General features: G+C 42.6%; 1 protein-coding gene across 1 annotated transcript in view; it reads right to left on the bottom strand.

The window, feature by feature from the left end:
• The window catches only part of Uvrag (UV radiation resistance associated), a 249,916-nt gene that overhangs the window by 44,762 nt on the left and 191,472 nt on the right, over positions 1–13,682 (bottom strand). The window contains 1 exon segment of the mRNA XM_048360028.1: positions 3,072–3,150. Coding sequence (XP_048215985.1) covers positions 3,072–3,150 — 79 coding nt within the window.

Raw genomic sequence — 13,682 nt, 5'->3', positions numbered from 1 at the left:
ATCTTAACAGCTGGTGCTGAAGACAGGCATTCTGTTGAACTCACTTCCAATACTAACCAGCGCTCACACGCCCTCAGACAGCAGGGACGTGCGCGCGGAGGGCAGCGCCCCACTCTCTAGACAGCACCGGAGGAGCTCCACTCGACGGTCTGCCTTTCTAAGCCCGTGCTTTCAAAACATGGGCTGGACTGATCCCAAATACTGAAGTAACAAATATTACTAAGTTCTGTCATTTCCTCTACCAAAAAAAGTGATTTTACTACTACTTCTGGTTGTGATGAAAGGTCCTATTGACTATTCAAATCCTCAACCAAGTTATAAACGTAGTATTAAGTGACTTCACTCCTTTTTCTCTGGCACTTTTACACATGCCAGAGCTTTCATCCACCTCCGCTAATGCGGCCTGTAAATCACTGAGGTGGGCGGTTTGAATACTAGGATTTGTTCACCTCTCTGGAGATGAGGCACAAGTGAGACTGGCTGAGAAGACAAACTCCCTGTGACAACATGCATGTGTCTGTGTAGGTAAACCTTCAAAAGCTAGGAATATCTTCTTGCTACCGTACTTGGTTAGGAGCTATTATAATGAATGGTTCTTTGATTTGTTACAAATTAAATGCAAAAAAGTGATGGCAGTAAGGTCAGAGACAAACTGTCTCCATGCTTCTTGGGGTCAAAACCTGGCTAAAAGTTTCTAAATGTATGGAAGGGGTTTCTTTAATAGTTTTGGAAATCTAAGAAGGTTTGTCTTGAAGTTTCTTGTTGCCTCCTGCTTCTTTAATGCCAGTACTAGGGCTTGCTTGTAACTCAGGGTCTGGGCATTCTGTCCCTTAGCTATTTTGCTCAAGGCTGGCTCTTTACCATTTGAGGCACATCTCCATTTCCAGCTTTTTGGTAGGTAATTGGAGGAAAGAGTCCTAGTGACTTCCCTGTCTGGGCTGGCTTCAGACTGTGGTCCTCAGATCTCAGCCTCCTGAATAGCTAGGATTACAGGTGTGAGCCACTGGTAACTGGCTAGTGTCCACTCCCTTTAAAACTGTCACAACAGTAGTGAATACAAATACCAGAGAGCAAGACAGTGCTTGGTATGAATGTAGAGTGCTTATTCATCATTCACAAATACAAATAACCTATCAGTTTATGAAGGGTATCAGTCAAGATGAAGAGGTTAAAAATGACTACTAATCTACTTCTTAAGCAGATGAACAAAACTAGTTTAGCATACCTGTACCCATGGCTCAGTTAAAAAGTCAGGGGCTACTTGGTAAGTACTCCCAACAAACAGGAAGTCTTGGAGTCTAAAATAGCACTGACTTCCTGCTTCCTGTTGCACAGTCAGTCTCTAGTTGGCCTCACTCTCAAAGCAAGCAGGGCTATTCTCAGCACCTCTTTAAGACATCCTTGAGTTCGCACTGGGCTTCGGTTAAGAAAGAAGTGACTGTGTCCGTCCAGCGTGTGTCCGTCGCGTGCGTGGATGTTTGGGAACGCGCACGCATGGTATGGACACGTGCCTGCTGGGTTACAGCTGAGACTTCAGAGGAAACCCAGGCACCATGGCAAGGGCAGGTCTCAGCTGGAAGATTCCAGCAGCCTTCCAATATTAGTGCTGACGTGCACAGAATGAGGACAGAGAAAGTCTCAATTCAGATCAGAACTCAGTCCAACTAAATGGTGCCAATTTGATTCCCAAATGGGACCCAGCCCCATCACGTGCTCTTTCTACTATAGCCGACCTCACAGGAGATGCTGTCGAATCCACTTGCTATAACTTGTCTTTTTTAATGCTGTCTTAGTCTGGGCACTACTTGACCCATTTTGTTGGTGCACTGAGCTCTTCCTGGAAGAACACGGCTGTGATCACAGGGCTGTGAGCTGGACAGCCTGGGCATCAAGCCCCACTCCTCTGACTGGAATATTTCCCTGCCCAAAGCAGAAGAGTGGCTCTGGTTAAGGTGAGCCGTGGGCCAGGCAGGGGCGGTGCGCACAGTGCTTGCCTGGACCCCAGGACAAGCTGGAACAAAGATAACTAGACGTACTACAGTCAAGAGGACGCTGAGCATGGGGCTGGGAAGTAAGCCATGAGTGCAGGCCTGCAAACTAGACATTCGATCTGGTTTCAGACAAAAAGGATAACAATCTTAATAAAAAACAGATAAAGGAAAACATCATTACATAGCGGTTGGTTAAGGGAAACTAAGCAAAGGTAATGCCCTATCGGAGAATAATTTTCAACTGATCACACGTAAACAAGGAAATGGTTGAGGTCTTTAGATCCCTATGGATGAAAGGAACCGACAGCATCACCATGTGGGAAAGTCATAGTGCATAGGTTTATCAACAACAGCCATGCTGTGGGTTCTCATCCATGGGCTGTTCCAGTTTGAAAGATACTCAAATAACAAAAAGCACTGGAGCTGGTCTTCCTTTGTAAGAAGAAAATGTATGGAATGTCCACTTACTGAGGGAGAGCCAAGTATGCTAAAGAAATCCTGCTGCATATGTCTTTCAGGAAAACACAAACTCAGGCATCTCACAGTCTTCCTATGGCATGTGGTTAAAGATTATGCAAGTGGGACCCTAAGTGATGTGATGTGATGCGGAAAGAGCCACAACAATCCAAGATGGTTGGGAAGGAACGTAAGTTTGGTCTTTTCCTTTGGGTCTGGATAATGAGGTGAGGAGACCATTAAGGATGTGCCAAAAGCACTAAACTTTTATTCCTTAAACAACAATGCGACAGGAGTCCCTAGAAGTGGTCTACAGAAAGAAAGCTATTACGAGTCAAACTGTAGAGCCAAGTGATTATAAAGTCCACACATTCAAGTACAAGGTGAGCAGCAAGTAAGAACACGGTGGTTAGCTACTAGCCACTGCTTCTAGTGCAGGAGGATTCCAAGTGGGACTGGCTGCCTCATCATAGTCACAACAATGGCACAGAAATGGGTTATGGGTATAAAAGAATTTTGCATTACTCAAGTAACTGGTTAAATAAAAAGGTTGACTGCAATAGTTACTTAGGAAGACAGTCATTAATTCAAGGAAGTAGAAGTGAAGAACAACAAACAACTTACCTGTGCTATATTTTTGTTCAGAAGATAGACACCATAATCAAATTGTAACTTCTCCCCTCCTTTTGGATACAGTGGAAACCTAAGGAAAGAAAAATGACAAGTTTTCTAAAAGTGAGTAAATACAACCTCCAAGTTGTTGACAGAGACTTAAGTTTTCTTAGATAGACTACAAATGTCTTAATAACTGGACTAATTCAAATATAGTCACTGCAGTCTACTAATATCTTTATAAGAGTCAAGCCATAATAGTTGTTTCCTTTCAAAGGCAAAAACGGAACAGGAGCTGATCCACCAATGCCAAGAAGCAGAGGCACGGCTTCCTATTTAGAGGTCATAAACTTGACACGCAAGATTAAGGTGCTCCCCCTCACACATCCCTTCTACTGTTTTGTATTTGACATTTCAACTTTTATGAAATGGGGGACGAAGATTCAAGGAAAAAAGTTAAGGGGGGAAAAATCAGTTTTAAATGCAACCTAAGAACAGGGACAAAAAAAAAAAGATATTAGGGGAAGAGTGTGACCAGAATATATTATGTATATGTATGGCTCAAAATGGAACTCATCATTTTATAAGATCAATATATGCTAATAAAAACAAGCAAGCAAGAAATGTATAAGACTTCTGTTTCTTTTAAGATGGCAAGTCAAATCAGTGCTAATACGAGCCCCAAGTCATTAAAACATTTGTCACATCTATAGGGGTGACTGTTTGGATGTGACTTTGCCACAGCGACTCAGTCATACCACCCTAAAGCTCTCACGAATGTAAGAAAGGCACAACATCTTTATCTATATAAAGAGGAGAAGTGTCTCCCTCCCGATTTCCCTTTCTTCATTTCTGTAATTGAAGAATAAAAGGTGAGCACATATCTAGATTCCAGTCATTTACTTCTTATTCTCAGGATCAAGTATAATAATCAGAAACAGATTTCTCTACAAAAGATCAATAATAACTGAGATAGGATTGTGAATGTCATCTTCCTTAGCTTTGGAATATACAATTACTATAAAAAATGTTATCTTGGAAATGGAGCTGTGGCTTAAAATGGCAGAGCGCTAACCTTGAGCACAAAAGCTCCGGGACAGCAACTAGGTCCTGAGATCAAGCCCCAGGACTGGTGCTCCCTTCTCCCTCCTCCAATGAGAAAGAAATCTTATTGAAACGGCTGGTAAGTGACAATTACTAGGTAATCTTCCTTTCAGTTGTCTTAATTGAAAGCATGGAAGACAACATTTTGGGAAATAGAAGCAATGAACAGACTATATTGTGGAAGAATTTTGAGACTTTCTGTCACTACTGCCTCTGACAAGGGTGTTAGGAAGACCAGTGGGGAACTTCAACCCTTCAGCCTTAATTCCTGAATCCCACTTAAAAAATAATAATATATTAGCTGGGCACTGGCGGCTCACACCTGTAATCCTAGCTACTCAGGAGGCTGAGATCTGAGAATCCTGGTTCGAAGACAGGCCAGTCAGGAAAATCCATGCGACTCATATCTCCAATAAACCACTTAGAAAAAGCCAGAAGTAGCACTGTGGCTCAAGTGGTAGAGTACTAGCATGGAGTATAAACAGGCTCAGGGACAGCACCCAGGCAATGAGGTCAAGCCACAGGACCAGCAAAAACATAAATAAAACACAATAAATAGCATATATATTATCTTTAAGTAGTTGTACAAAGGAGGTACCACTTAACAAATCCTAAGTGCAATGCATCTTGATGTCACCCCTTTCATCATTCTCTTCCATCTTCCCACCCTCCCCTTCCTCTCAATTTTCTTAATTTTGTAGGATATGCATTGAATGTTATAACTGCATTCTCCCTCCCTACTCCTCTCTTCATTTCTTTCCCTTCTCCCCTTGACACACACCTTTCAAGTGTAGTTTTGTTAGATTATATTCATTTTTCTAAGGAATGATGCAGTTTGAATACTCCCCTGCAAATTTACTGGTATTTGTATGTACTTGCATACAACCCAATGTGTTTCTTTGTATGTACATTTGTAAATTACTTCTAGCTTTCACGTGAGAGAAAACATGCGTCCTTTGTGTCTCTGGGCCTGATTTACTTCACTTAACATAATTTTTTCCAAGTCCATACATTTCTTTGCAAATGATGTAATGCCATTCTCATAATGGGTTAGTAAAACTCCACTGTGTGTATATGCCTTATTTTCTCAATAAAGCTGTCTACTGAGGGACATATGGGCTGTTTTCATACTTCAGCTATGGTGAATAGTGCAGCAATGAACACGGTTGTGCAAGTGGCTTTACTGCATCCTGATCCATAATCTTTTGGATAAATGCCCAGGCATGATATTGCTCGATCATAGAGTAGTTCTGTATTTAGGTTTTGGAGAAGTTGTGGAGCCTACTTTTGCCTACTGCAAATGTCTTATCTTTATGAACTCTCAAATCAGCCCAGGTCAGTCTTTCCCAGTCTGTAATTTTGCACTCTCTGCATGATTATTTGGTCAACTGGTGTTTCCTTTACTAGTGTCTCCTCTAGTATACAGTTGACTCCAACAAGACAGAAGCAGGTTTTACTTCATTCCCCTTTTGTCTTGCTGGTCTTGTCCAGCACTGTTACTGACACTCAATAAATAGTTTTTGAATTAAAAAAATAAGAGTATGTGTGAAAAAGATGTGGGGCTCTTCAGTATCCCAGCAATTTCAATCTGAGTAAAGAATTATGACATGACTCCTACAAATGCTAATGTGACCCCAGGCCGAATTAGCCAGAACAGAGCAGCTGAGATTGGGAATGTGTGAGTGACAGCTACTTCATAACAGTCACTATTATTTAAGTGAAAATGGTTTGCCTCTCTCATCTGCTTAGTGAGGAAAAGAGGCACAACCTTGTGTCTTCAAGGATCAACGCGGTATGCTTTCTGCTGTACACTCAGGGCCATGAGTGGACAAGAGCCACTGCCGACTGAATGGACCCGACAATGGACAGAGGTGCCCTCTCAAATATGTGACTATGACCTTAGCTGGAAAAGAGGTGTCACATGTTTAAGGGTCCTTAATGAGATCATCCTTGATCTCATGCTGGTGGGTCTTATACCCAGAAAGCGCCAGGCAGAGGAGAGGCACAGAGGTCATGTGAAGGTAGGGCAGAGATTAGAGCTACGTAGACATAAACTAGAATATGCCGAGAGCCGCTAGAAACTGGAAATGGCTACTCATGTTGTGTGGGCCTGATGACACCTTAATTGTGGACTTGTGACTTCCATAAGGGAATACATTTTTGGTGGTGGTAGTGGTGGTGTCGTCAGTCCTGAGGCTAAAACAGTGTCTCATATTCTCATCTGGCTTTTTTGCACAAGGCTGGCATTCTTCCACTTAAGCCACAGCTCTACTTACAGCATTTGCTAGTTAATTGTAAATAAGAGTCTTCTCGAGGGCTGGGAATGTGGCCTAGTGGTAGCGTGCTTGCCTGGCATGCATGAAGCATTGAGTTCGATTCCTCAGCACCACATAAACAAAAAGGCCAGAAGTGGCGCTGTGGCTCAAGAGGTAGAGTGCTAGCCTGGAGCAAAAGGAAGTCAGGAACAGTGCTCTGGCCCTAAGTCTAAGCCCTAGGATTGGCAAAAAAAAAAAAAAAAGGAGTCTTCTCGACTTATCTGCCTAGGCTGGTTTTGAACCAGGATCCTCAGATCTCAGCCTCTGTAACAGCTAGGATATCAGGTGTAAGAGACTGACGGGCACCTTGTTCATATTTCTGTTGTTTTGAAGCATCGAATGTGCAGCAATTACCACATCTGGGAAACTAGCATAGGAAAAGCAAACTGATTCTCACTGACTGCATGAGACATACTATTTTCTCCAACACCAACGTTCTATAATTCTCAATGTTTAAAACTAAACACACTGTCTATCATTTTGCTTTTCCTTTGGAAACCAAGAAACCATTTCAAGTCTAAACTGCTAACAGGCCATCGTGATAGACCAGCCAAGTAGACCTAGTGAGTGCTAGTAGGTGGAGGATCAGAAAAGAAATTTGTATATATGGAATGAAGGTAAGGCTATTTTTTCTAAGTTCATGCATACATAAAACACCCACAGTATATAATGCATAAAGATTGTATGGCACTCAACTTAGGAAAAAAATTGTAAGAGAAACTGATTCGGCATGGTAGTATATTCCTGTGATTCCAGAATTTGGGATACCCAGGCAGGAGGATTATGAGTTTTGAGCCAGCTTATGCTACATAGTGAAATCTTGCCCTAAAACAACAACAGCCATGTGCTAGTGGCCCACACTTGTGATCCCAGCTACTCTGGAAGCTGAGATCTGAGGAATGCAGCTCAAAGCCTGCCCAGGCAAGAATGTCCCTGAGTCCCTGAGTCCCTGAATGTCCCTGAATGTCCCTGTCTCAAATTAACTATACCCTCCCACTCTACCCCATCCCGAAAAAAAGCTGCAAATAGAGCTGTGGCTCAAGTGATAGAGCTCTACCCTTGAGCAAAAAAGCTCAGGGTCAGAGTTCCAGGCCCTGAGTTCAAGCCTCGGGACCTGTACCCAATGCCCCCAAGCCCACAACAATATAAACATAAACAAACAAGAAAGGTGGTGTGTGGGGGAACCCTGAAACACTGACAGCTTTTATTGAAAACACACACACAAGTATTATAAGCCTTCCCTACTCCCACTTAATTCCTGCTTTGTTTACAGAGAACTCCAGGTTGGTGACCATTTCTTGCTTGTTTCCTTCACAGCCTCATGAACTGTGGCTTGTCGGAGAGGCCATGCCCTGCCCCCGCAGCCAAACCCACTCTCTAGGCATTAAATTCGTAACCAGAAGGTCAAAGAAAAAGTCCACGAGGCCTGGAATGGTCAGAGAGGGTTAATGCCGTGACTTGAACTAGATCTTCTGTAGGGCTACATAGTATTTAGGTGGGAAGAAAAGGGAGGCAGGCAGCTCCAGGGACAGTAGAGTTAGTTTGATCATGATTCTGAGGACACCAGTTTAAGTGGTTCTTCGATGGCAGCTTGGGGTTGGGGATGTGGCTGTAGCTGATGCATTTTTTTTTAAATTGTAAGGTGACGTACAGAGGGGTTCTAGTTACATAAGGGAACAAGTACAATATTGGACATATTAAGATCATTTCTGCCTACTGCGTGATGACACTTAGGACGTTCTGAGAACGTAACTTTACCTCACACAGAACACATTTCCATCCAGGTTAGTTTTCTGTTACAACTTTTTTTTTTTTTTTTGGCCAGTCCTGGGGCTTGGACTCAGGGCCTGAGCACTGTCCCTGGCTTCTTCCCGCTCAAGGCTAGCACTCTGCCACTTGAGCCACAGCGCCACTTCTGGCCGTTTTCTGTATATGTGGTGCTGGGGAATGGAACCTAGGGCCTCGTGTATCCGAGGCAGGCACTCTTGCCACTAGGCTATATCCCCAGCCCCGTGTTACAACGTTTCTTGTTCAGTTACTGGGACACGGAGTGACACTGTTTTTACTCAAGGCCTTTCACACGCAGTGACTGACCCAGCTGTCAGTCATTTTCCCTTGGAAACATTCTTATCTCCTCATTCCCACTGCCTCTCTGGATAATTCTTTGTTGGGGGTGGGGGATTTCCTGTGCAGTGTAGGATGTTTAGCATGAAAATATCTCTGTCCTCTCCCCATTAAAAGCCAAGAATATTCCACTCTTGTGACAACTGACATGTCTCCAGACATTGCCAAATGCTGCCTGAGTGTGTGTATGGGGAGTGGGGGTGGGGGTGGAGAACAGACTCTCCAGCTGAAAACCACTAGCATACGTCTAAGTTCCAGCAAGGTAAGCATCACTACAATGGCTTCCCTGGCAGGGTCTTCGTGTCTGATCCCTCCCCAAGCTTCGGACAGATCGACCTGGGCCAGTCTACACAGTAGACTTTTAAAATGTGAACTACACAAAAAAGACTCCCAGGTCTTTTGAGTCTCAAGCTCTACAACTTCTTGTTGCATGAACTTGAGTAAATTACAACGGATGCCACACTGAGTTTTCAACCTATAGAGCACAGAAACTACCACCTTTCCCGTCTCATTCATCTGTCTCTGTTTTAGGTCTGAGACTAGTACTCAACTCGGTACCTGATGCTCTTTCCCCATCTGACTTGTAAGGATAAAAAAATATCCAAGGCTGAGAAAGTCTGCCAACACCGCACAACACGCTGAAAGCAGAAGTTACTTTCCCCTACGACTCGGTGTCATGTCACTTCTCAGTCCTGCTGCCTAGAAGTCCCCAACCTCCCGTCTAGCTTTCAAGGCCTAAACGATCTGGTCTGTCTGCTTAATCATCTGCTGCCTTTTTTGCTCAACTGGTGTCCTCAGAATCATGATCAAACTAACTCTACTGTCCCTGGAGCTGCCTGCCTCCCTTTTCTTCCCACCTAAATACTATGTAGCCCTACAGAAGATCTAGTTCAGGTCACGGCATTAACCCTCTCTGACCATTCCAGGCCTCGTGGACGTTTTTCTTTGACCTTCTGGTTACTAATTCAATGCCTAGAGAGTGGGTTTGGCTCTGGGGGCAGGGCATGGCCTCTCTGACACGCCACAGTTCATGAACGCACCATGCTTGTTCTGGTTGCTTCATGCTTTATTGAAGATATCAGAACACAAAATGCTTTTTTTTTGCTTTTGTTTTTTCCCTTGGTGTTGTTGGTCCTGGGGCTTGAACTCAGGGGCCCAGGTGTTGTCCCTGAGCTTTTTTCGCTCAAAGCTAGCAATCTACCATTTGAGCCCTAGCTTCACTTCCGACTTTTTTGGTAGTTAATCAGAGGTAAGACTCTCATGAATTTTCTTGCCCAGGCTGGCTGTGAATCGCGATCCTCAGATCTCAGCCTCTTGAGTAGCTAGGATAATAGGTTGAGCACAGGTGCCCACCCATAAAACTCATTTTTAAAAAGAATTTTCAATGTTAATTTTTTCAAAAGTTTCCTTTAAATCAACTCTACTAAATTGTGAGTTAAGTTGGGTATGCTTGGGGATTCAGAAATGAGGCTAGATTCGTACATTGACTTTTACTAGACTCTAACTGTAGGAAGTTTAGAAGACCAGCAGTAGATGTAGGGGGATAGTCTACCATCAAGAGAAACCATTATTGGTTGGCTTTGTAACTAAGGGTACATGGATTCCAAAGCAGCAGCTTAAAAATACAAAGAAACAAGCCAGCCAGCCAGCAAGTAAGCAATAAATCCTACTGAATCTTCTGGAGCAGAAAAAAATTGGGAAAATTTTGGAAATGTAGAATGCCACCAGCATGCCCTGAACCTTTACGCAGTGACTAAGAATGGCGGGGGGGGGGGGGGGCGGGGGGGTCTGCCCAAAGATAACTACTAAACTGACACATCTAAACAGAAGATCCATACTCAAACACTTATCTTCACAAGGTGGATAAAAGTAAAGTGCTTGGCAATAAATACAGGTTACATTTTACTTTGTCAGGACAAACAGAAAAGAAAACTCTCTTAAATTACATACAATCTCTGCAGCTTCAATTGTAACTCACTGCAAGTAGACAATAAGGCACTAAAACCCAAAAGCAGGCCATAGATAGGAAACAGCTAGCTGTGAGGTTTCACTGGGGACTGTGGAAATATTTGAGCATCTCTGTTCCTATGTTAAAAAGTTACATTTATTAACTAGCCCACAATGTATTCTTTAACCATCAAGCCATTTTAAAAGAACATTTTAATTTTCATTTGCCATCTGCTATTCTAACTGCATTCAAATTTATTGTCAAGTTTCAATTCTACAGTTTAAAATTTTTACTCTAGGATCAAGAAACTGTGGTACATATACATAATGGGATTCTATGCTTCTACCAGAAAGAATGACACTGCCCCATTCATAAGGAAATGGAAGGAGTTAGAAGAAAAAAAAAAATCATACTAAGTGAAGTGAGCCAGACCCAAAGAAACATGGACTCTGTGGTTTCCCTCATAGGGAATAATTAGTACATGTCTAGGATAGTCATAGCAGAAGATCACAATAGCTCAATAGCTATGCCCTTATGAACACATAAGATGATGCTAAGTGAAATGAACTCCAAGTTATGAAAACTAGTGTTATATCACTGTTGTAATTATTTTCAACATGGCATGTGAAACAGTACCCTTTTTTTTTTTTCTCTCTTGTAATCCCTTCCCATAGTTTTACCCCTGCTATCACTGTAACTGGTTTTAGTACCCTGGATACAGAATATACAAGTACTATAACTAGGGAAGGGAAAGGGAATACTAAAATTGAGAGACAAAGGATAAAAAGACAAACTATTGCAATAACAATACTAACCAAACCAGTTGGGGTAAACCAACTGTACAACTCAAGGGGGGAGAGGGAAAGGGGGAGGGGGGAGACGGGGGGAAAAATGAGGGAGGAGGTAACAAGTTGGGTAAGAAATGTACTTTCCTTACAAATGAAACTGTAACCTCTCTGTACTTCACTTTTGACAATAAAAAGAAAAAAATTAAAAAAAAATACTCCAAGAACCATTTAACATTGCAATGTATAAGTGATAATCTCATTTAAGCAGAGAAAATGATAGCTATCCACTGATCTGGGCTAACATTACAGTTATAACAAGTATGATTGTATAAAGGTCACCTTTCCCCTTTTTACCTACAGCCAATGTGACTTTTGAAAAATCAGATCTGATCATAGTACTCATTCTCCACATACAACCATGGGAGAACCTTCCCACTACGTTTGGAATAAAATGTAGTCTACATAGAATAGCATACAGGGCCCTGTGTATTGTGATTCACTGCTACCTCTTTAATTGTACATTTTATATCAATTTCCCCTGCACTCTCCAAGGCTTCTCTTTCTGAACATGCCAAATGTCTTCTCTACTTTGGGGCTTTTGAACTTGCTATTCCTTACTTTTTTAGTTCTTTGTCTTAAAATCTTCACAAAGCCGACATCCTGTTGCCATTCGGCCACTGATTAAAGTCACCTGTAGAGAAACCATCTCAGACCACTCCATCTAAAATGGTTCCTCAGAAACACTTGGATGGACACAAGAGACTAAGAGTGGCCAGGTGTAGTGATCAATTTTAACATCACACACAAATGAACTAAGTAGATATGATATGTTTCCAGATGTGATACAATAGGAAGCATTAGTAATACCTATGAGAATATGATCATTGAGATTTTTATCTCAGGAAACTCAGGGGAAAGTGAAAAATGTGGGATGATAACAAGATAATGCAATCAGCAAAGTCCAAAATGTGGGAAACTCTATGGGGAACCTATAAATCTAGTTTCTTTAGCAAGAAAAAAAATGTAAGGGAACAAAAAAAGACTTCTGAACTTATGTACATTGTCTGGGCAGTATAAAATGTACATGTTATGGAAAAAAGATATGATAGACATACAGTTATCACATAATGTAGCAATTCTAGCAAATGAGTTCTAAAAAGTAAGCATAAGGAAAAAAACATTTGTACACCAACAAATTCTATACAGAGGGCTGGGAATTTGGCTTAGTGGTACAGTGCTTGCCCTGCATGCATGAAGCCCTGGGTTTGATTCCTCAGCACCACAGACACAGAAAAGGCCAGAAGTGGCGCTGTGGCTCAAGTGGCAAAGCACTAGCCTTGAGCACAGAGAGGCTAAAGGACAAAGCTCAGGCTCTGAGTTCAAGCCCCAGGACTGGCAAAAAAATAATTAAAAAAATATATATATGTTGGGGATGGCTGTGCCTTTAAGAGGGGACGGCCTAGTTAGCCCCTCCCACCTCTTTCCGGCTTCAACCAGAAGAGAAGCCCCCGCCCCTGGGGGCGAGCACATGCACGCCATCATGGCCGCGGAGACCCCAGAGGCCCGGTCCTTGGGGGGCTGTGGTCTCCGTCCATAGAGGAAGTTCCGTGACATCACCTGAGGGACAGCCCATCTAGCCAATCATTAATAGTCAATTAGTCCCTCCCCTTCCTGCCCACCATTACCCTTATATAAACCCCTCCCTGATTAAAGTTCTTTGAGACTGGTGGAACATCCAAACCGGCTCCCCGGAATCTCTGTCCTGCGTCGGACACGCGAGGGGGGACGGGGAGGGGAGGCCTCGGCATCTTTTCTCGACTCAGCTTAGCCCATAAAGACACGCTCTGTTCCTTCCACAGGCGGGAGGAGTAGAGCCGAGTGTCTTTCATAATTTGGGGTTTGGCATCTCCCCGGGAAAAGCGGGGGACGGGGAATTTGAGCCCCACATACATACAGAAATGTTCATAGCACTTTTGTTCTCAATAGTAAAAACTAAAAACAACTTCAACATCCACCCTTAGGAAATGGATACACAAATTGGCATATTCAAGCAGTAGAATACTTCTCATTAAAAGGAAATAAAATATTGATGCATAGAACAGCATGAATGAACCTACAAATATGCCAAGCAACAAAAAAACGTTATACAAAAAGGTTTGTATCATGTTCTTTGTGTGAAGTTCTAGAATTGACAAAAATGAATGTATGGCTGACCTTTGTGTGAAGTTCTAGAACAAGCAAAATGAATCTGGCCCAACAGTGATTGCTGGAGACTGGGAAGGTGGTAATTTATGAGAAAGGAGACTAAAGAGCATTTCTGAGGAGATTTAATATTTTGTATCTG

This window comes from Perognathus longimembris, chromosome 13 (genome assembly GCF_023159225.1).
Source record: "Perognathus longimembris pacificus isolate PPM17 chromosome 13, ASM2315922v1, whole genome shotgun sequence".
NCBI classification, from domain to species: domain Eukaryota; kingdom Metazoa; phylum Chordata; class Mammalia; order Rodentia; family Heteromyidae; genus Perognathus; species Perognathus longimembris.
This window is presented reverse-complemented; position numbering and strand designations above follow the sequence as displayed.